This window comes from Epinephelus moara, chromosome 24, assembly GCF_006386435.1.
Source record: "Epinephelus moara isolate mb chromosome 24, YSFRI_EMoa_1.0, whole genome shotgun sequence".
Taxonomy (NCBI): Eukaryota; Metazoa; Chordata; class Actinopteri; order Perciformes; family Serranidae; genus Epinephelus; species Epinephelus moara.
This window is the reverse complement of record NC_065529.1, coordinates 46652982-46676569: the sequence shown is the minus strand read 5'-3', so window position 1 is coordinate 46676569 and position 23588 is coordinate 46652982. Positions and strand designations below refer to the sequence as shown.

The 23588-nt window shown below is 39.2% G+C and overlaps 1 protein-coding gene across 1 annotated transcript in view; it reads left to right on the top strand.

Annotated features, from left to right (window-relative positions):
* Nucleotides 1-7577, top strand: part of LOC126386820 (glutamate receptor-interacting protein 2-like) — a 274362-nt gene extending 266785 nt beyond the window's left edge. Inside the window, exons 21-25 of the mRNA XM_050039415.1 lie at nt 1247-1361; nt 2146-2359; nt 2546-2754; nt 5965-6111; nt 7416-7577. Of these exons, the coding sequence (XP_049895372.1) occupies nt 1247-1361; nt 2146-2359; nt 2546-2754; nt 5965-6111; nt 7416-7577 (847 nt within the window). The remainder of the gene's footprint in view (nt 1-1246; nt 1362-2145; nt 2360-2545; nt 2755-5964; nt 6112-7415) is intronic.
* Nucleotides 7578-23588: the final 16011 nt, after the last annotated feature.

The window sequence follows — 23588 nt, the reverse complement described above, 5'->3', positions numbered from 1 at the left end:
CCTGCGTGCTGAGGTGGGACGTATCCCGCCTCTCATTGGCTGATGCTCTTTGTCAGTCGTGTCACACTTCTCCAGTTTTCTAGCATGCCAGATATCCAGTCCCAGTCACAGACGAGGGGGCGACTTGCTCGTAGGCTTGTTCACACATGAGGACTCGTCGTGGCAGACTATCTGCCGACTCACCTTCGACCAAAGGTGGCGCTCAAGATCCTCTGCGACGTCAAAATGGGTGGTGGCGGTGAAAATCGTGTAATGTTAAATAGGCTTGAGTCGTAAGTGTCCTCAGATCAAAAGAATCAAAAGCGTTTTTCATAAAAATTAATCCAAGTTGTGAGTATTGTTTTAACAGGATAAAATGGTGTAATATTCATACTGGTTTAATAAAAACAATTTGATTGTATTTCCCGATCTTTGTTGAGCAACAGTTTTGTATGAAATTAATTAAATGCCTGTCCCAAATGCAGGCCTGTTGGTTTCAGTGGCAAATAATAGCCCAGGCTACTAATTGAAGTTTTACGGTGAACAGAATTTTCTTATCACTCTAACTGATTGACTGTCTGCATATGTTCCTAACTCTGTCTCATTTTAATCATCCAAGCTGATGTTTTAGCTCTGAAACAGAGTGATGTATTTGATTCTCTGGTCCACGTGCCTGTATCAGCACCAGGCATTTGTGTTGAAGTGGAGATTTCAGTGTGGAGGTTGAGTCATGAAGCCAGTGAGACTGACTGAGTAGTATCTGTGTGTTTGTGTCTGTGTGTGTATAGTGATGAGTCAGGAGGTTAAGCCTTGTGAGGATAGCAACATTCACTGGGGTTATATAACGCTAATGGGGGCGGAGAGATGGAGAGGAAGGATGAGGCGAGAAATAAATCAGCTGCACAGTGAAAGTGAATTAATCTTGTCAGTCAAGGACACTCGGTGTTAAAAGATTACTCATGTTGGATTTAACCAGAACGAATGGCCTTGCCCGGCATTGACACCGCTCTGTCTTCACAGCGGCTTTGTAGATGATGCTGATGCCCCATTGAATCCCACCCTGATGTGCAGACACATTTGTTCACATGACAATGACTCTTGGTTGCTGTTGTACGGTACATACAAGTCTCATGTTATAGAGGAAAAGCCCAGTCTACATGATATATTAAGTCATGACCAAGATTCAATCCAATAGTGTTGGAACATGTAGGTTTGTCTTGTTACCAAAGCAGCTCCATTTAATGTCATGTGTTTGTGTGTTTGACAGGTTTATTGGCCAACAACCAGACGGTATTCTGCTGGATCCAGATGACAGTTTCTGGTGTCAGGCGCTTGAGGATCTGGAGACCTGCGGCCAGTCAGAACTACTCAGAGAGATCGAGGTCAGTTTGCGTGTGAGCATCCACTTCTAACTTCTCTGATTTTCAACCAGCGTTGTATCAAAACAGCGTGGGTAGTGTGTGTGTGTGTGTGTGTGAGGGTGCACAAATGCCCTGAGTGTTTACACTGCAGTCCGTTTCACAGCTGCCGGCTGCAGCGCTCTCGCTCAATAGTGGACCAGTTTCAAAAATGGTTGCCGCTATTAGTCACATCAACACAAGAACATGAGGACATAGGTTGAAAAATCCTGAAGTTACCCTTTAAACTGGGCTTATACTTGATGCAAGGAGTTGGCAGTCCTGCTATAGGCTTTGTTAAATAACTAAACATTGGACTTTACCAGCTGGTAACACCCACAACATTAAATAGATCTATTGCACATGATTAGGCTGTAGCTTTGATGATATTCCCCACGATGACTGTGTATAGTTTTTCATTTACTTTGTGATATAGAGTGATAGTAGGCTTTACACATACCTATACTATATATCTGTTTTGCATTTTCCCAGAACACTACGTAGCAGCTATGTGCGTAGGCTCAGTAGCAACAGCTTAAGCCCTTAAAGCGCTATTATAAATCCAGCTTTATGTGCACAGTAGTGACATCACAGTACCAAAAACATTAACAGAAAACCATAAACACACTAAGCCACTGGGCAAATATCGCAAGACCATGACGTAGGCTTTACTGGCTTTTTTACCATCAGTCTCATTCACGTTAAAGGTTTTTGCTGAAGTAGAAGAGTGTGTGTGTGTGTGTGTGTGTGGTTGTTTTGGTCTGTGCAGGCATCCATCATGACAGGAACAGCCATCAGTCTGGGTGTAGACGGTGTCAACAAGCCTCCAGCTGAGCCCATACTGAGCCACAGCAGGATGAGCCCGCTGAGGAGAAACTCTCTCCTGCACCAGGGAAACCTGCTGCATCAGGGTACACACCTCCACCAGGGTGCCCATCTGCATGAGGAGGCCCACCTGCATGAAGAGGCTCAACTCCACCAAGGTAATTTATCGACAGATGCGACAGAGCCAAAGGAAGTTGTGTCCCTCAGCTCATGATATAGGACTGACAAAAAGAGAAAAGAGTCTAGTACAGTGTCTCTTATGTTCAAACATGTTGCTGTGTACAGTAATGTTCACTAAATGCTTTTTAATTGTATTTAAAAACTAACCTTTACATTCCACCCAGACCCCCACCTGCTCCAGGAGGCCCATTTCAACCATGAGGCCCACCTGCACCAGGGGGCCCACATCCACCAAGACAACCAGTCCCCTCTCCTGCACCACGAGCCCAAGGCCAAGGCCACATTGAGAGTGTCAGAGAGGACGTGGGAATCTCGTCGGATCAAAGAGGAGATGCAGGGGATTCTGTCCCCGACGCCTTTGGAGCTGCACAAAGTGAGTTCAAACCTCCGTCTGAAGACTCCGTCAGGACCTGGATTATATGTTGGTAGGATTAAGTAAAGTGAGGGCTTGAGTGTTGTGTAAACACTGCGGGACAAGAACAAATGTAAAGCAAAGCCATTTTGACTCAAAGTTTAGTGGGAAAATAAATTCAGTAAAGGGTTGGGCGCACATTGGATTACTGGGGAAGAGGAAAACGGAAATCAACAGGAAAAAAAAAGGTGCAACGTGCTGTTAGCGAGAATATCTAGTTCATCCAGGTGTCAGTGCAGCGTCTCATGCTCTGTTTAAAGGAATAGTTCTGCCTTTTGGGGAATATGCTTAATGCCATCTTGTTGAGAGTTAGGTAAGAAGCTCGATATCATCATTTCAGTGTTACTTTAACTTCAAACCGTCTGCTCTGAGACAGATCACTCACCTCCAGCTCTCACATTTTTCCACATTTATCTGTATCTTGTATCTGTTGACACAAAAAAAATGCCACTGAATGAACTAAGTCATTTTGTGTTGGGAGTTTTCATCTTAATAAGCCTTTTTCACAACAGACATTTTGACTTGTCATAGTAGGAAATAACATTAAGGACGCATTCACACTGGCACTGTTTGGTCTGCTTTAAACGAACCCTGGTCCGCCTCCATGGATAGTTCAGTTCATTTGGAGTGGTGTGAACGCTCATTCGAACTCTGGCACGGACCAAACGAGCGAACCCTGGTCCGCTTGAAAACTGGGAGTCTTGCAAGTGAGCCCTGGTGCGGTTCGCTTACAGTGAGAAATGCAAACTATCCAGTGAACCAAAGAGAGGAAGTGACAGAGAGTGCAGTGCATTTTGGGTAGAAAAGAAACAAAGCCAGCAGTGCGAACTGGAAGAATTAGAGGTAAAAAAAGAAAAAGTTGGAAAATGTCTCGTGGGCAGAAGTGGAGGAATAGTGAGGAGGTGCAGGCACTTGTGGCTACCCACAAGAACAATGAGGGTTTTAAAGGGGATGGATTTCCATTTTCGGTCCTGGTCAATCGATGAGCCGGGTTTTCTTCTTCCTCATGCTTTTTTTCTTCCTGGTCAGTTGTTGTTTCGGGCAATACCGCCCCCAAACGAGCAGCTGTTCTGCGTGACCAGGCGGTTTGGTCCACTTTAAAAAGTGCAGTGTGAAAGTGAACCGAACCAAATGAAGGTGTGAAATTTTTTGCCATTCCCTGCCCAATCAAACTGAGTCCCCCGGACTATCCTGGTGTGAATGTGCCCTAAGTTTCTACTCAAGTGTCCCAGTAAGCCGTGACAGGGTGCCACAGTGCCAGGAACCTGACACCAAAGCACCTCAATAAATTTCAGCCATCATTAGTTGTTTTGTTTCCTGGCCTGTTTGCACAAATTTTAGATTGATTAACTTTAATACAGCTCACGTAACAATGACATTTTTAAGAGTTTGAGAAAGTCAATACATTTTTACAGTGCAAGATATTATGTAATACAGAACATACAGTATAGCAACCCCCCCCCCTCTCTGGCAGCAATTGTGCTGCTACGCGTCCTCGTCCTCCTATGGATTTACAATTACGACTTTATACAAGGGTTTGTTCAAACGTGAGCAGCTCAGGGAATGAGAAATACATTTGTTTTCCACAGGGAGAAAATACATTAAAATCTGTTTTACTGATGGACTCGCTGGCCATCAGCCAAGATGTTACAGCCTCTAAATGGTGTCTCATTAAAAAACCATACAGTATTCATACATCATGTTATGTCATCATTTTTGTTAACCCACAGTTCTCAGCAAAACATCTGGTCTGCATTACCAATTATAAACCCTCCTCGCATTTATCCTGCAGTTGTACTGTATTAAGCAGCGGTCGCCTCTCGAGCATTTATCCTGCTTTTAATTATGCTTCAGTGAAACATGCAGCAGGGTGAATACTGTACAGTAGAATCTCATTGTGCCATTACACCAGTCCCTGTTGTCCTCCTTCAAGAAAACAATACAGAAACCCCTCAATTCATTTTGAGTGTGCTGGAGGATTTTTCTGTCTGCACAATTTTGTCCTATTTTTAAGAACTCAAAGACTTGCTGTGTCACAAAAATCGTTTTGGTTCGTTTGTGGTGAGAACGTGTTCCAACCTCAATCCGACCCAACCGCAGTCACATGACACATTGTTAGGGTTAAACATGAGCATGTTACAGTCCTGGAGGATTATTAATGTGCACCTCCTCCTGTACTGCCTTAATATGCACATTCAGCACATCCAATGCATCAGAACATTATTTTCTAGTTGGAGCCGCGCCTCGTTTTCAAACTGTATGGTTTGACTAAAATGAACAATGACAGCAATATAGTCCATCATAGTGTCCAGTGATTGCATACTGTAATATTTCACCAAAGATAGTATGGAATTGCTATGTAAAATTGAACAGTAGATGGTCCACAGCCTTTATGTTTTAAAAGTTAACTACATTAATTAATTAATTTGAAAGCACCTTAATGTCTCCTGCCTGTGGCTCTATATTTCCATCAACCTCCTGCTATTAATAAATAAATAACTGGTTATTGACATTTGTGAATCAATGCCGATTCTTGTCGTTCTTGTGTTTATCGTGATGCATCTAAGAATCGATTACTTCCCCCACCGCTAGCGCAGTGGTTCTCAACCTTTATCGTGTCATGGACCCCTAAATCAATACACGTTAGGTCACAGACCACCATTTGTTAAGGTCTTACTTCAGGGATCTCCAGCTGAAAAGATTTTAAATGTTAAATATGATTAAGACCCGGCTCTCTTCTCTAGGGAATTAAATATGTGAAAATAAACTCTTTCCCATTTTCTTTTGACCCCTGGAATTTTCCCAGAGACCACTTGGGGACCTAGGGACTGTTCAATCAGAGGCAAACTGACTCAAGAACGGTTGGCTCATTTATTTTGTTTGGAATAGGAGCACAGACGACTGACCAGTCATTTCCTTTTACGCTGCTGATTGACTGGTCATGCATGTTGCCTCAAGTGCAGCTTTTATCAGAAAACATTACATTGTGATGTGAAACTCTATCAGATACCGAACTTTTTGTGTTTAGTTTGTTGTGTCAGGGCCCTTCAGGACTACCTCTGCTGACAGCTGCTGCCTTCGCATTCACATTTCAACTTGGTTTACACTAAACTGAGTAAAAAGATTCAATGTCACCACAGCAACCTCACATCCTTGTGCTGTCTTCTGTAGGTGACGGTGATAAAGGACCCAGAGATCGATGACTTTGGCTTCAGTGTGTCAGACGGCTTCTTGGAGAAAGGAGTTTACGTCAACATGATCAGACCTGACGGGCCAGCTGACAGAGCCGGGCTCAAACCCTACGACAGGATCCTACAGGTAATGAAAAGGAAAAAGGAAATCTGTTGAATGTTTGAGGGTGTTAAAATCCGTATCTGTGCAACAGCGTCAAACTTCAAACCCTTGTACACATAAAGGCCCAAGGTTATGACAAGGCAGCAGGACAAGCTTTATGGCTTAAAAATAGGGCTGTACCGAATGTCGTTTTTTACATCCAAAGCATCTATTGAGGTTTTCCAATGAAGCTTGGAATGTCCATTGTCATATTTTAGGATAAAAGGATATTCACGGCTAAGAGCTCATTTATGCTCAACGTTAGATAAAGAGATGAAGACAGATGGAGCCTTCTGTCCATGGGCTAAGTAAATTTCGTTCGTACTTGTGCACGTTTCCTGAAAGCTTACGGATACATGTGAAATGGAACAGCCCCATCAGAGATTGTGGAGGCAAGAAAGCGCAGTTCAAGCGAGATATGACTGTAGGAGACGACAAAGAAATGTAGCAGAATTAAACATATTGGTGATATGTAACATACATAGCGAAAGTAGCGAAAATAATTGTCCGTGCATATAATAGCCAACACTGCCTCCATTTTGAGGTACAATATTACAACCTCCTCCACTGTCGCCTCGTTTGTTGTTGAGTGAAACTTTTGACTCTGCTCTCTAGTGCCATCTACTGGCTGTATCTATACCATCATGAATCTATACCACCCACTTTATATAGTGCTGTACTGAATCGTGTACTGAATATGTTTATGTATTCAGTTTTGTCGAGCCGTGAGCGTCACGTAGGTTTACATTACCAAAGGTTTATGACAAAATCACTTGACGACACGGACTCCAGTGTGCGCACAGAGAGAGAGAGGAGAGGGAGAGACGCTGTGCTGCTGCCAGAGGAGCCGCTGACTGAGTTCCCTCTGAGCAGTAAGTCGCTAAAAGAGTCTGAGAAGTCCGGGGCTGTTCATAAAACATTCAGGACGCCACAGTTTGTTCCACACTACTGAAGCTGCTCCTCTTTTTGGAACCACCGCGAAGTCTGTAATAAATTTGCTTTCAGCCACGCTTGTTGTTGCCGTGGGTAACAGTATGACATGAATATGTCAACAAGTCAAAATATTGTGAGCATCACAATATGCATTTTTCCTATGATATTAAAATGATACCAGTATTATCATGAACAAGATGTTATGGCACACCCCTAAAAGCAAATAGTGGTTTGCAGCTGTATTGATGCTCCAAATGTCGCATACAGAACCGTTAAGGAATAGTTTGTCTCAATCTTTGACAGTTAACCAACAGCAGTACCATTTACCTGAGCAGCCTCTCTCCGTCTTTGTCCAGGTGAACCACGTGAGGACGAGGGACTTTGACTGCTGCCTGGCGGTGCCTCTGATCACAGAGGCTGGGGACAGACTGGAATTGGTCATCAGTCGCAACCCGCTGGCAAACGACGAGGACGCAGAGGACAATAACAACACTTTAGACCACCCGCTAGACCTGTAACACACACACACACACACAAACGAAAAGACAGACAGATGAATCTCTGGACATACACACACATGTATTCACTCTGTCACACTCAGGCAGGAGATATACTCAAACTGGTGATGAAGTGCAAAGTTGTATCTACAGGAACTGGCCCAAACTACACACACTCCACCGGCTTGCAATAATTCTACTTAAACACAGAGACTCCTTCAGGAACACACACACACACACACACACACACACACACACACACACACAGAGAAACACACACTTGCATGCTCACACAGTCACCCCCTCCCATTCACACCGGGTTGAACTGCTGTCGTATCGTATATTTCTCCATGGAAGCACTGGCTCAGTGCAGAGAAACCACCAGAGACACTCTCCTGAAAGCTGGCTCGGAGTCCTCGCAGTGTTGCTCCAACATAAACAACCACTTACTTGGCACTTTAACCAGCCATTACCGATTCTGACTCTTTAAATATTGTTTTTACTTAAAACAAATGAATAAAAACCTGCAATTTGGGTGAGGTAATTTCAGCTGTTTGTAATGCCAGGCCACAGGTTTATAGAGGTTTCTAGTGCCGGAGGGATCTGCCTTATTACATAATATTGTAGGTGATTTTAGGAAATTTAAAGTGAAACTGCCTCGCTCAGTTTGCAGGTTTTATTTGTTTTAAGAAAGGCTGTTGACACTTTCTAGAGGACTGGACCAACGGTTGATAAAGGAACTGTTTCAGACTTTGGTCTACACAGATGTAGCCATAATAGAAGTCCATATTGCTGCTAAGAGTCAAATACTGCTGCTCCAATGCAATTCATTCAATTAATTTCCTGGTAAAGTCAAGTTTAGCTCTTTTTTCACTTGTCGCATTAAGGTGGACTTCTATATTGGGTACCTTTGCACATCATAAGGTCCGAACAGTGATATAAACAAGGAAAAATTAAATTTGTGCCATCATTACAAGGTAAAGATGATGATGTCATCACAACTGCCAAACTTTTTTTTGATCCAGTTAGAGGAAAGAGAATGAAGGATAGGAGTTGCTTTCCTCTCTGACGAAACATGGCATCTTTAAAGGATTTATTAGCAAAGGCAACTTTTGCTGCAACACACTTGTGGAGATGCCCCGGAGAAAACTGTGTTGCCAACAGAAGAACATTTTCTTGCAACATTTAGGAGATTATTGCCCCTTGTTTGCTTGTTTTGGGTTTTGCTGGGAGAGTTGCCAATCTACATTGCCCAGTTTGCCACCACAGTTGTCTGAGAGCACCTCGGCTCATTGCTGGTCTACAAAGTCAAACAGCAGTAGCTACTGTATGCATTTTAGAAGCAGAGCTCATGATTGGAGTCAAGGTTCAGAATAATCATTAGTAACACCAATTTCTGCCGTTAAAGCTGCTGTGTGAAGCACTTATGAGAAATTTAGTCCCACATAAATTTTCAGACATTAGTATAATTGCTATAAACAAACATGATGGACGAGTCTGTCACAGCCTCAACACTGTATTTTACACTGTGAGCCACAGGGGCAGGTTCAGGGGATAATTGCTTTATGACACAAAACAGGATTAAAGCAATATTCCTCAGCAACAAACAGATAAAGCTGGTGAGTTTCTGGTGAAAACAAATGGTAGCAGACATGAAAGGCTGATGGGAACATATTAATCCAACATGGTTCATCTTTACAGTAAACAGGCAAACGTGTAATATAGGGTCCGTTTGTTATTTCTGCTGGCGTACATCAGAATTCACACAGATATTCAATACTTTAGAACAGTGCTGACTTACTATAACTAAAGGTAACACCAAAGATTGTTTGAGAAATATACATTACTTATGTGCAGAGGCAAAGATTTGCTTCACTCACCAGCCACAGAATCAATGGTAATCTATTGGGTGGCTGGTAGGTTTATTTCTAATCCTGGTCGGGACAGTATTACCAGCTGAGCAGTGACGCTAGCTGGCTGGATAGTGGATAATACCAAAGACGGTGGATAAACCAAGACGGTCCACTGCTAGTCAGATTCCTGTATCAGTGTCACGTGGGGTTCGCGACCACCACGCCCTTTCGGAGACTAACAGCAGGTCCTGAGTCCATTGACTTCAGTGGGAGAAATGAACATGATTGCAGATTATGGCCGATTCTTTCGCCCCATAGTCAGGGACGCAAATATTGGACCCATTTATCACAAGCCACATATCTTCAGAACATTCCGACATCAAAATGGCAAATTTCAGACGGACAAATCAGGAGAAAATTTANACCACACATAGCAACACAAAACTGCTTTGCTAGCTCAATCATGTTGTAACTAAGATATCTGCTGGAAAAAATATTTTTTTCATGGACTGTTTATTAAGTTAGTGAGTTATTACAGACACCGCTAACGGCTAACAGCCAACGGTTAGCCCAGCTAATCTACGATAACCATGTTATTAATTACAAAACGTACATACAGAAATAGTAATGTTTGTTCAATCATTGTGTTTATAGACTTCACAAACATCAGATTTGTCTAAACAGTGATATAGTGAAAAATGTGACATATATATATATATATATATATATATATATATATACTCGTATTTGATTGGCGGTTCTCCATCATCTTTCATTGGGGTACGGGGGACAACGCCTACTTAGGAGATCGGAAATGTATACCATTTCATACAATGGGAGTATATTGTAGGTGGGCCATCTTGTAGTAATCCAGTATCTTTGATAATACAGAGTGGCAGTGGCTAGCTAACCAGTGTTACATGAATATTAATATCAGCTTTGTTGTGGTGAAGCGTAGTGCCAGTACCTCTAAGAAGAAAAGCAAAATTAACCTATTGACTGACATGCATAAGTAGTCACAAATATTATCAGTGCTTCAACAGTTATCAGTTCACATTCCTACTCGATGGATAGCTAGCCCCACCTATGTTGCTTATGTTAAGATTTTAGCGCACCGGTGTAAACAAGCAAAATCAAAACACAAGTTACACCCTCTTTGCTACATAAAGCAGCAGGGGTCACAGGCAATCCAGCTGTAATTAAAAGACAAAAATCCAAGCATCAACAGCACCACTGTTTTGGAAGAGATGCTACTAATCATCACCACCACAGTCTCATTTATAACAGGCTATTACAACTACTTTGACAACTGATATTTAAAACGCTCCGCACAGCACCTTCAAATGTATCGACCAACCATGAACGCTGAACTGTTAGTGCTGTTTGACTTTGTAGGGAAGACTGGCCCTTTAACGACACAACGAACATGAACAAAGTTAACAGTATCATCTGCAAACATAGAGACTGAACTCATCAGGATAATGAAGATAAGAACTGAGCTGATTAGACAAGGAACAAGTCACACACACACACACACACACACACACACACACACACACACACACGCATGCATTCTTACACAGCAGTGCCAGCATGCACAGATAACGCAAGGACATGAAACAATGCAGTTTGTATGTCATTATGTGTTCGTCTTAACGTTTGTCTGGCTGTGGTATACTGTCTATGTTTCTGATGTGCATGCACATGGGTGTGTCAGTACATTCTATGTTAGTGGGTGTATCTGAAAGGGTTCGTATACCTGCTGTTACCCAGTCGATTTGGCTAAATGAAACCGCTTAATTCTCAACGTCGCTGTGGGTTAACTTTAGGATGCAGGTGGTCTTTAAACTTACATAGAGAGTTTCAAAGTGGGAGGAGCCAGTTGTTCCAGAAGTATCGCCATTTTAAATTCTTCTTTTAACGATGTCTGTGGTGTGACTCAACGTAGTAACTTAAGATTCTGCTACATAAAATCATGATTCATATCATAAATATCCTTTAGATTTATGTTATGCTACTCACCTTTAATTATCTTAACATTGTTTCTGAGAAATCATGATATCTCTGTCAGTTAGACACGGTGGATGGCTCTAAATACTACAATACCCATGAGCCTTGGTTGCAAGTGCTTTGGAGCCAAGTCAGAGGTGCGAATTAGAGCTGTAGTGAATACAAAACGCAAAAACAAAACACTGTCTCATAGTCCAGGAGCAGTCCCCAGTGCTGAAAAATGAAGTCCTAAAAAGAGTAGTTCCTCTAATGGCCACTTGAGGCCGGCTCCAAGAGTGAATCAGTCCTCATAGACAGCCATGTTAAATGCAGAACATAACAGCCAACATAAACACATGTAGCCTGGTACAAAAAATAATTTTGGTCTCTGCAGTCAATTTCTCTTTTCATGACAACTGTACAGGGAGTGAATTTTTATAAATCACCCATTTATAAGTAGGGCCAGACCGATATGGATTTTTGGGGGCCAATGCCGATTCCAATATTATGGAATACAAAAATCGATATATCGGCCGATTAAATTTTTACGTTTTTCAATTTAAAAACCCCCGAAATACCTGCTTTTGGTGGCTTAAATATAGTTCAAACACTCGTTACAAAGATATAAATTGAAGGAAGAACATTTTACTATTTTCAAATACTTTTATTATCAGAAATTGTGTGAAACAAGCAGCACATGAACAATTTGAACACAAAATAAATCAAAAATATGATGTGCAAAAAGGCAGTAAACCTCTGGGAAATAAAATAATCATGCAAGGTCTATATGAATTAAGACATTCACATGTATGTTCACAGTACCAGAGTTCTTCTTATTATTGCCAATTTAACAGAGTTAGTTTATAGTGCAGAAAGTAGGACATCATTTCTAAGTAAAACACCATATTCCCTGCATTTTATTAGTGATGAAAATAAGTGTTAACATCGGCGTCAATCGGCCAACTTTTATAAGTTATTTACGCATATTTAAAGTTATGCGTATTAAGGGTGTGGCTTCTTTGAGTGGCAGGTGGGTGCTGGGGTACCCCAGATTCAGAGTATAGATGTAGCTGTCACTATTTAAGTGTGTATTCAGTTCATGAAAGTTGACATTTTGGTCACCAAAAAAGTCTTGTTCAGAGACTAAAGACTCTCTAAGGAGTCGAATGTTCAGTTTTTACGGAAAGAGCTAGGGTTGTACTGGAAACAGAATTATGTCAGTGGAATCAGATTTGGCCATTTAATACAAATATGTAATGATTAGTTTTTTCCGTATGAAGTTTTAAAGTTTGAATGGAGCTCAGCGGGACATTTAGTGTCACAGCAGCATTCATGTAATATTGTAAACAAGCTAATAGCGCTAATGACGGATCAGAAATGTGCAACCACATTTTTTGCTGACACTAGATATCAAACAAAGCCAGAGATTGTGTTGTATTAAGCATCTGGGAGCTGTAAATTCACCACCTCTAAGCAGAACAGAGAAGATAATGTTATCTCGGAGCCTTACAATGGAAAGTTTCTCCTCCTCTGTACTGCTGCATCACGTCCGCAGCGGTCTGTATCAAAGAGTAGCAGAGTTAGTAGTAGAATTATTACAGTTAACCATAGCTGCTGTGCTAACCAAGCTAGCAGTTATTATTAGGTTAAGCTCAACCCTCTCGTCCAAATACGGTTACTTCTGGCTCTAAAAATCCAAGATGGCAGCAGCCAAAATGCCAAACTCGAGGCTTCAAAATGCACTCCACAAACCAGTGGGTGACGGCCATTGTTTTATACAGCTTATGGTCAGTTGATAGTCCTCTCAACGGCATAATCTTTAGCTTCCACCAGCGGTTAGCAATGCAAGTAACAGATCTTGAATCCGTGATTGAATGTTTCGTACCAAAATGCACCGATGCGACTTCAGATCAAAGAATTAGACATTTCCTAACACTTCATCTCTTGCAATGATGACTCGAACTGGAGAGTTTTAACGCCCGTCTGAGATGTGGAAATGCTCCAGCTGTCAGTGCGCCTGAAATAGCTCCACTCACTTTGCAACTCTGTCTTATTATACCCACATACCAAGCTCCAAGAAACCCGAACCTCTCATTTAACTACTTTTCTTTAACAATCCCATCTCTCCTCACCAACTATTTTTGGTCCGTTTGGTAACAGCAGATTCCTTCCACTTCCTTCACCTCCTGTCTTTGCGATTTTCTCTTATTCCTGCCAAAACTTTCTTTGCCCTTATTATGTGTGGATTAACAGCAATGAGACTGGCTGTCGCTTCCCCTCCTGCTGCACTTGGCAGAGTGTGTGTGTGTGTGTGAGAGTGTATGTGACACAGAGAAAAGAGTGTATACGGGTCTGATGGTACATTTTTATGTGTGTGTGTCTCTGTGTGTTAGCACAAAAGAGGAACTAATATGAGTGTACAGAGTGTGTGTAACAGAGTACGTACAACACAGAGACACACAGGATTAATACATGCGAGAGTGTGTGTGTGTGTGTGTGAGTGAAAGAGAGAGGAGACAGAGAATAGCCTTTGTCCTCTGAAGGATTGGAAAATTTTTCGACAGTAACAATCACAACCTCTGTTCTCTCTCTCGCGCTCTCACTGTTTGTATGTCTCCCACTCTTTCCTCACATTGTTACATAATACAGTTTGAATCCAGCTGCCCCCTTTGAGATCACCCATGTGTGTGTGTGTGTGTGTGTGTGTGTGTGTGTGTCTGTGTGTGTGAATGAGGGAGCCTGTGTGTATATGACTATCAGAACGTGTGTGTCTGTGTGTGTGTCGAGGCTTCTGTGTGTATACATGTGTGTTTACATGTACGTATAAGGATGTCATTTTTTTCCCTTTTAAGCATGTATGAGCATTTGAGCATGTGTGTGTGTGTGTGTGTGTGTGTGTGTGTGTGTCGAGGGAGAGCCTGTGTGTGTGTGTGTGTGTGTGTGTGTGTGTGTCGAGGGAGAGCCAGGTGGTGTACATTTCATTGTACAGCGGTGATATTTTTCAGGGCCGGGGGCTGTTCCAAAACCCTGACGAGACTGAAAACAATATAAACTCAAGGTTTTTTTTGTGTGAGCGAGCCAGAGAAAGACAACTTTTTTTTCATAAATAACAACAACAAAAAAAGGGACATTCTCTCCAAGCACTTACTAATAAATAAAAAAAGAAGCACACTGTTGAATACCATGCACTGTAAGTATTTTCATGTACAACGGAACAAACGTGTCTGAGTGTTTTTTACGCAATGTCAAGTGGCCAAAAAAGAAAAAAGAGTTTTGTAAAGCAACAACAACAAAAAAAAGACAAAATGCTGAGAAAAGCCTTCCAAATTTGTTCTGTTGGTTTTTATGTATGTATGTACGTATGTGTGGTCATCCATACTCCCTATGCATTTCTGGGTCAAAGGTCAGTTTAAAGCCCAATCCGGAATCGCAACAAAAGTCCCACGGATGAGTGAAGTTTATAAGAAAATAAGCTTCACCCCAGTTGTTTAATGTAATAAATGTAACAAATGACACCGTTAAAATGACTAAACAGTAAATTACTGTGACAAAGTAGGACTGATATAGCGACCATTTTAAATTACAATACAAATGATTGAGTCACTAATGTGTTGAATTTAAGGGGAGAAATGTCCTAAGATTTCATGACAGATTAGGCTATGCTGCAGCTGCACACGCCGGCCTGTGGTCATTAGCCCCGAACCCGTTATAGGATGTCATTTCATTTGACAAATGATTACATAATCAGACATTTATTACATCATCAGCTGCAGTCACTTTCACGTTCATGCCTGCCGTTCCTGCCTGCCTCCTTCAAGCACACAATATATATTGTGTTTTTATGGCTCATCTAAGCCTAAAGCTTAAAAAGAAGCCAGTGTCTGATCAAGAGGATGCTGGATCTAATCTCTTAGCCAGGAGGGAAAACCAAGCCGGGGAAGTCGCATTCCTCTTTTCCCATAATGACAGCGTTGGCGGCGGGCCACTGCTCTGTGTTTCTTTAACAAGTTCCTGTTGGAGATGGAGCACGTGCTGGAGTTTCTACTGCATGAGTTGTTATTGTGCAATGTAAGCCGGTCATTGGGGAACAGTGCTGACCCATGGCACATCACGTGCATTAAGTACAAATGCATTGCATGCAAATATTTAAAAAGAAAAAAGAAAAATATCACATTGTATCAGAACATATGGTGAATAGCTACACATGAAATTATAGTAACTTCATCAACCTAATTCCATGCAACAATATATATGAAATAAAATGTAATGTAAATATAGACAGTATTTACATTTTTATTATCATAACTTTTAATGATAAATTACACTTTAAATTTTTTCAAAAGGCCAGACGGCAAAGTTTCCTCTGCCTGTGGGAGATAACAGTTAACTAGCTAACCGTAGTGTCCTGTCAGCTAACCATTAGCTCAATTTATAACCCAAATACATTTAGCTACATCGTAGCACTTAGTCAGCTAACCGTTAGCTAAACTTACAACCCAAAAACATTTAGCTACATAATGGCTATAGCGCTTAGTCAGCTAACCATTAGCCTAACTTACAACCCATGTTCATTTTGCTACATCAAAAGTCAGCTAACCATTAGCCTTAGCCTTACAACCCAGATACATTTAGCTTCATCATAACATAGCACTAAGTCAGCTAACCATTAGCTAAACTTACAACCCAGGTACATTTACCAGCATCATAGCTATAGCACCAAGTCAGCTAACAATTAGCCTAACTTACAACCCAGACACATTTAGCTTCATCATAGCATAGCACTTAGTCAGCTAACAATTAGGCTAACTTACAACACATACATTTAGCTACATCATAGCTATGGCAGTTAGTCATCTAAACATAACCCTAACTTACAACCCAGATACATTTAGTTTCATCATAGCTATAGCACTCAGTCAGCTAACCATTAGCCTAACTAACAACCCAGGTACATTTAGCTACATCAAAAATCAGCTAACTATTAGCCAAATTTACCACCCAGAAACATTTAGCTACATCGTAGCTCTTGCACTTAGTCAGCTGACCATTAGCTTAACTTACAACCTAGACAGATTTAGCTACATCAAAAGTGAACATACTTTCATCTTAATTTACAACTGATACATTTAGCTACATTGTCACTGCAGCACTTAGTCAGCTTAGTCAACTATTAGCTTAACCTACAACCCAGATTCATTTAGCTGCATCTTAGCTATAGCACTTAATCACCTAACCATTAGCCAAACTTACAACCCAGTAACATTTACCTGCATTATAGCTATAGCACTTAGTCCACTAACCATTAGCCTAACTTTCAGCCCAGAAACATTTAAGTTAGCTACATCATAGCTGTAGCACTAATTTAACCCAACTTACAACCTAGAGACATTTAACTATATCACAACTGCAGTACTTAGTCAGCTATTAGCTTAACTTACAGACCTGATAACTTTAGCTACACCATAAGTCAGCTAACCTTAGCCTAACTTACAACCCAGGTACATTTAGCTACAATATAACGATAGCACTTAGCAAGCTAACCTTTAGCTTTCTGCAGAGGAAACTGTAGTTACCGGTAATTTGCTAATCATAGTATCTGTTATGCTAAATAACAGCATTCTGCCCAATTCATTTAAGAAGCTAACAATAATGACCTTACTGTAAATATGAATACAAACTTCCTCACTGGACCTGAACTGTGGCTGTGACTCTACGGAATGGAAACATTTTAACAGTTTAAAAAAATAATCTCCATGACTCTATATTATAAAGATTAAATAATTTTAAAAAGATGTTTGACAAGTGGCATCAAAGCTTGTTGTGATTCCGGATTGGGCCGTTAATAATGTATGCGTTGATATTGTGTATTTTTTTCAAACTGTGTAAAGTTCTATTCTATGTAATATAGTATTTTTATATGACAATATTACTCTTCCGAAACATGGGAGAAAATACAAAAACAAAAATGATCAAAGGGAAAAATAAAATGTATAACTTTGTTGTTGTTGTCGTTTTGTTTTTTTCATTTTCTATGAAACAAAGAGTGTACTGCTATACTTCTCTTTTCGAGAAGAACATGAGAAAAGATCAAACGTAAGAACAATAAAATGTCTAATTTTATGTTGGGTGACTGCTCTGGTGTTATTTCGGTGTGTCTTTGTGATTTTATATGTAATCCAGATACTTCAGTGATATACGGTCATGTGTGAATGAATGAAGTGACGGCTGGATAGACTGTGTTTTCCACCCAAAATTCAGGAACTTCAGAACTAATTTTAAAGTAACCTGGTTTTAATGTTTGTTCCTTGCCAATAGTACAGCAAAACGTCATGTTATGAAGGCCCAGGGTACATCGTGGTATGAGTCTTAGATCATAAACATGCTCGAGGAACTTTTGCAGAATTTTATAGTTCCTAAATGTTTTGGGGGAAACAAGCCAAGTGTTTGTGTGGAGGAAGGATGAATGTACAATGCAATGTACTGTGTGTTTGTGTATACTGGAAGTGTGTATCTTGGTGTCTGTGTGTGTCCTTACACTACACGTGATCTTATTTCCCCCCACTCTGCTAAATAACATGGTTCATTTTATGTGTATATACTGTTCTGTACATTCTGCTGACTTAATTATTCCCAAGAGTCCACTGTTACATAACAGGCCCAACACACACACACTCAAAGCAGTAACACATGGAAAAGTATTTCAATACCCAACGGCACATTATTTTGTACATTCACACACACAAATGTACAAACATGCATGTAAACAAGCCAATGTTGAAACTGGAAATTCTGTCTCTGGACTGTATCACAGGTCTTCATCACGATTTTCCACAGGCAGCGGTGGAAAGAACAAAAACTAAAGCTGGGGAAAGAAAGACCTGAAGACCAGCTTAAAACAGGGCCGTAAATTACAGGGGACACAGAGGGGACATGTGCCCTGCACTTTTTACAGAACTAAAACTAGCATATATATTTAAAAAACCGTGACATCACGCTAACAACAACGATCCCATCTGGGGAGAGAACTGGTGACTGTTTTGAGCTGCAGATATGTGAATTTGGTAAACCTGTTTATTTCTGCTGTCATTTTCAGTCTTAACTGTAACATTTAAATATATATAGTTAAACATGGTGGTCTGACTTATGTGACGTTTCTGCTTATTTGTACTGTGTTGCTTTGCTATCATCTTTGATAAACCAAATCTACCAGCAAGGGGTGAGGGAAAAAATTGATTCTTAGATCCATTGCGATGCGGATGTGGACGATTCAGCGTAGATTCACAAATGTCAATAATGGATTATGTAATTGTTTGTCCATAACATGATGTTGATGTAACAAAAGAGGCGAAACTCAACTGCAAAGTCAGTGTGGCACCTGGACAGTCTACAGCACTGATAAGCTAAAGTTAACTTGTACTTATTCATCTTCACAAAAGACAGCGGTTGCAAGCTTGTTTTAATTTAATGTCTAAATAATTACATTTGCGAGGTGAACATAAAGTATATATTGTGAATACTTACTGACACCATCACCCAGAGACGAGCATTAACGAGAAGAGCAGTGATCAGCATGTAAACCAGCTGACCAACACACGCTGCAGCGTTAACCAAATCAAAACACCTCTGTGGTGAAGAAAAGAACTCCCTGCTGGATCACCAAAAGTCTGCTATATTTACAAAGATTTAAATCCCTTCCTTTTAAAAGAATAAATCCTGTTGAAAGACTTTTTTCAACATACTATACTATGACTTTTGGTGACCATGAAAACACAATCTTTTTTCGACATGCTATACTATGACTTTTGGTGACCATGGAAGTGCAATCTTTTTTCGACATACTATACTATGACTTTTGTTGACCATGGAAGTGCAACTTTTTTCAACATACTATACTATGACTTTTGGTGACCATGGAAGTGCGACTTTTTTCAACATACTATACTATGACTTTTGGTGACCATGAAAGCACAATCTTTTTTCGACATACTATACTATGACTTTTGTTGACCATGGAAGTGCAACTTTTTTCAACATACTATACTATGACTTTTGGTGACCATGAAAGCACAATCTTTTTTCGACATACTATACTATGACTTTTGTTGACCATGGAAGTGCAACTTTTTTCAACATACTATACTATGACTTTTGGTGACCATGAAAGCACAATCTTTTTTCGACATACTATACTATGACTTTTGTTGACCATGGAAGTGCAACTTTTTTCAACATACTATACTATGACTTTTGGTGACCATGAAAGCACAATCTTTTTTCGACATACTATACTATGACTTTTGTTGACCATGGAAGTGCAACTTTTTTCAACATACTATACTATGACTTTTGGTGACCATGAAAGCACAATCTTTTTTCGACATACTATACTATGACTTTTGTTGACCATGGAAGTGCAACTTTTTTCAACATACTATACTATGACTTTTGGTGACCATGAAAGCACAATCTTTTTTCGACATACTATACTATGACTTTTGTTGACCATGGAAGTGCAACTTTTTTCAACATACTATACTATGACTTTTGGTGACCATGAAAGCACAATCTTTTTTCGACATACTATACTATGACTTTTGTTGACCATGGAAGTGCAACTTTTTTCAACATACTATACTATGACTTTTGGTGACCATGAAAGCACAATCTTTTTTCGACATACTATACTATGACTTTTGTTGACCATGGAAGTGCAACTTTTTTCAACATACTATACTATGACTTTTGGTGACCATGAAAGCACAATCTTTTTTCGACATACTATACTATGACTTTTGTTGACCATGGAAGTGCAACTTTTTTCAACATACTATACTATGACTTTTGGTGACCATGAAAGCACAATCTTTTTTCGACATACTATACTATGACTTTTGTTGACCATGGAAGTGCAACTTTTTTCAACATACTATACTATGACTTTTGGTGACCATGAAAGCACAATCTTTTTTCGACATACTATACTATGACTTTTGTTGACCATGGAAGTGCAACTTTTTTCAACATACTATACTATGACTTTTGGTGACCATGAAAGCACAATCTTTTTTCGACATACTATACTATGACTTTTGTTGACCATGGAAGTGCAACTTTTTTCAACATACTATACTATGACTTTTGGTGACCATGAAAGCACAATCTTTTTTCGACATACTATACTATGACTTTTGTTGACCATGGAAGTGCAACTTTTTTCAACATACTATACTATGACTTTTGGTGACCATGAAAGCACAATCTTTTTTCAACATACTATACTATGACTTTTGGTGACCATGAAAGCTCGACTTTTTCAACATACTATACTATGACTTTTGGTGACCATGGAAGTGCAACTTTTTTCGACATACTATACTATGACTTTTGGTGACCATGAAAGCACAATCTTTTTTCAACATACTATACTATGACTTTGGTGACCATTAAACTGCAAATGTTTTCGACATACTATATTATGACTGTTGGTGACCATTTAAGTGCAGTTTTTTTGACATACAACACTATGACTTTTGGTGACCATTAAAATGCAAATCTTTCGACATACTATAATATGACTTTTGGTGACTATGGAAGTACGACTTTTTTCAATATACTATACTATGACTTTTGGTGACCATGATGGTGATACTTTTTTCGACATACTATACTTTGACTTTTGGTGACCATCAAAGCGCGACTTTTTTCAACATACTGTACTATGACTTTTGGTGACCATCAACTGTACTGCTGTGGGCAGGGCTGCAGCAAAATGTAGTTTTTAGAAAAAAACAATTCTAAAAAAGTCAATATTGGATTAAGTATACACTATGTTTGGAATATTTTCACTGCTTTACCTTACACAATAACTGATGGAGACAGTGGTAGACCAACAACTCTCCCTGTTGTGTAAAGTAAAATTACTGTTTTTGTCAGTGGAGTCTGGTGGCTTTGAGATAACGGCTTCAGTTCTGCGTCAGAAAGACAGTCTGATGGCAAGGTAAAGCAGTGAAAACATTCTATACATAGCGTACACTTATGCCGATATTGTTTTTTTTAGGTGGTTAAAAAAAAATAAAAAAATAAGTAATCGAGGCAACATTTGCTCAGCGCTGTTTAATTTTTTCTACCCAGTAGTTCTTGTAAGTAAAGATTGAATCTGTTGAAATCTTTACAGTGTTGTGAGTATCCATTATAGTGGAGTGTTTGTTTTAACATTGTAAGAGGAGATACATTTTGAAATGTGGCACTTCATAGGGTTTAATGGACTTAACCTTTTTTTTATGTATCTCCAAAAGTATAAAAGAGATAAAAACACATTTAACACATTTGCTTTATGGTGTCACTGTTTTTGTTTCATTTCAACTGTGCCAATATATCATATACTGCCTTAAGTAAAAGTGACTGTCTTTTAAAAAAGAAGGCAACTTTGGATTTCAAAACCTCTGGGCTGTAGGTTTATGATAAAAACATAGTTTGATATTTATGTTGCTTTCAGGTCTAGAGCAGATATTAGTGCAAATTTGAACTAAACTCAAGCAACAGGTGAAAAATTACATGAGATTAATTACTTCCACACTTCAATAGGGTTTTACTCTTCAGTGAGTCAATGCATTGATCAATTTTATCTCCGTTTGCTAAATAAAATATTTTTGTCACAACTGTCCATTTCATGAAGGGGAGATATCAAAATCATGAGAAAGCATGGTTGTGTTTAGCTCTGAAAAACTGGCATCATTTTCAGGATTTGTGTCTGTGAGCCACCTTTGCCATCAAAATTCCACCCATGGTTAAAACCAACAAAGACTGGACAAACCACACTGAACCATTGACTTCAACCATCGCATGAAGACACGAAGACTTGTTTCAGTCTTCACAGCCAGAGAGGAGCACGTAAAGAAGCACATTGGGCAACAGGTAAAGTATGGTTAGAGTTGTATTACCAGGAAAGACACCAACAAGGGTTATTTATTTATTCATTTTTGATGATATACTATACTATGACGTTTTTTCATGATTTTTGACGACATACTATACTATGACGTTTTTTCATGATTTTTGACGACATACTATACTATGACGCTTTTTCACGATTTTTGACGACATACTATACTACGACGTTTTTTCATGATTTTTGACGACATACTATACTATGTCGTTTTTTCACAATTTTTGATGACATACTATACTATGACAATTTTTCATGATTTTTGACGACACACTATACTCCAACATTTTTTCATATGATTTTTGACGACACACTATACTCCAACATTTTTTCATGATTTTTGACGACATACTATACTATGTCGTTTTTTCAAGATTTTTGACGACATACTATACTATGACGTTTTTTCATGATTTTTGATGACATACTATACACGACATACTATACTATGACGTTTTTTCATGATTTTTGATGACATACTATACTATGACTTTTTTTTATGATTTTTGATGACATACTATACTATGACAATTTTTCATGATTTTTGACGACATACTATACTATGTCGTTTTTTCAAGATTTTTGAGGACATACTATACTACAACATTTTTTCATGATTTTTGATGACATACTATACTATGACAATTTTTCATGATTTTTGACGACATACTATACTATGTTGTTTTTTCAAGATTTTTGAGGACATACTATACTACAACGTTTTTTCATAATTTTTGACGACATACTATACTATGACAATTTTTCATGATTTTTGACGACATATTATACTATGACGTTTTTTCATAATTTTTGATGACATACTATACTATGACATTTTTCAATCATTTTTTGATGACACACTATACATTGAAGTTTTTTCATAATTTTTTGACAACATACTATACTATGACGTTTTTTCATGATTTTTGATGACATACTATACTATGACGTTTTTTCATGGTTTTTACAACATAANTATGACTTTTTTTCATGATTTTTGATGACATACTATACTATGATGTTTTTTCACTATTTTTGACAACATACTATACTATGACTTTTTTTCATGACTTTTGGCCACATACTATACTATGACTTTTTTTCATGAGTTTTGGCGACATACAATACTATGAAGTTTTTTCATGATATTTAACGACATACTACACTATGACTTTTTTCATGATTTTTTGACAACATACTATACTATGACGTTTTTTCATGATTTTTGATGACATACTATACTAT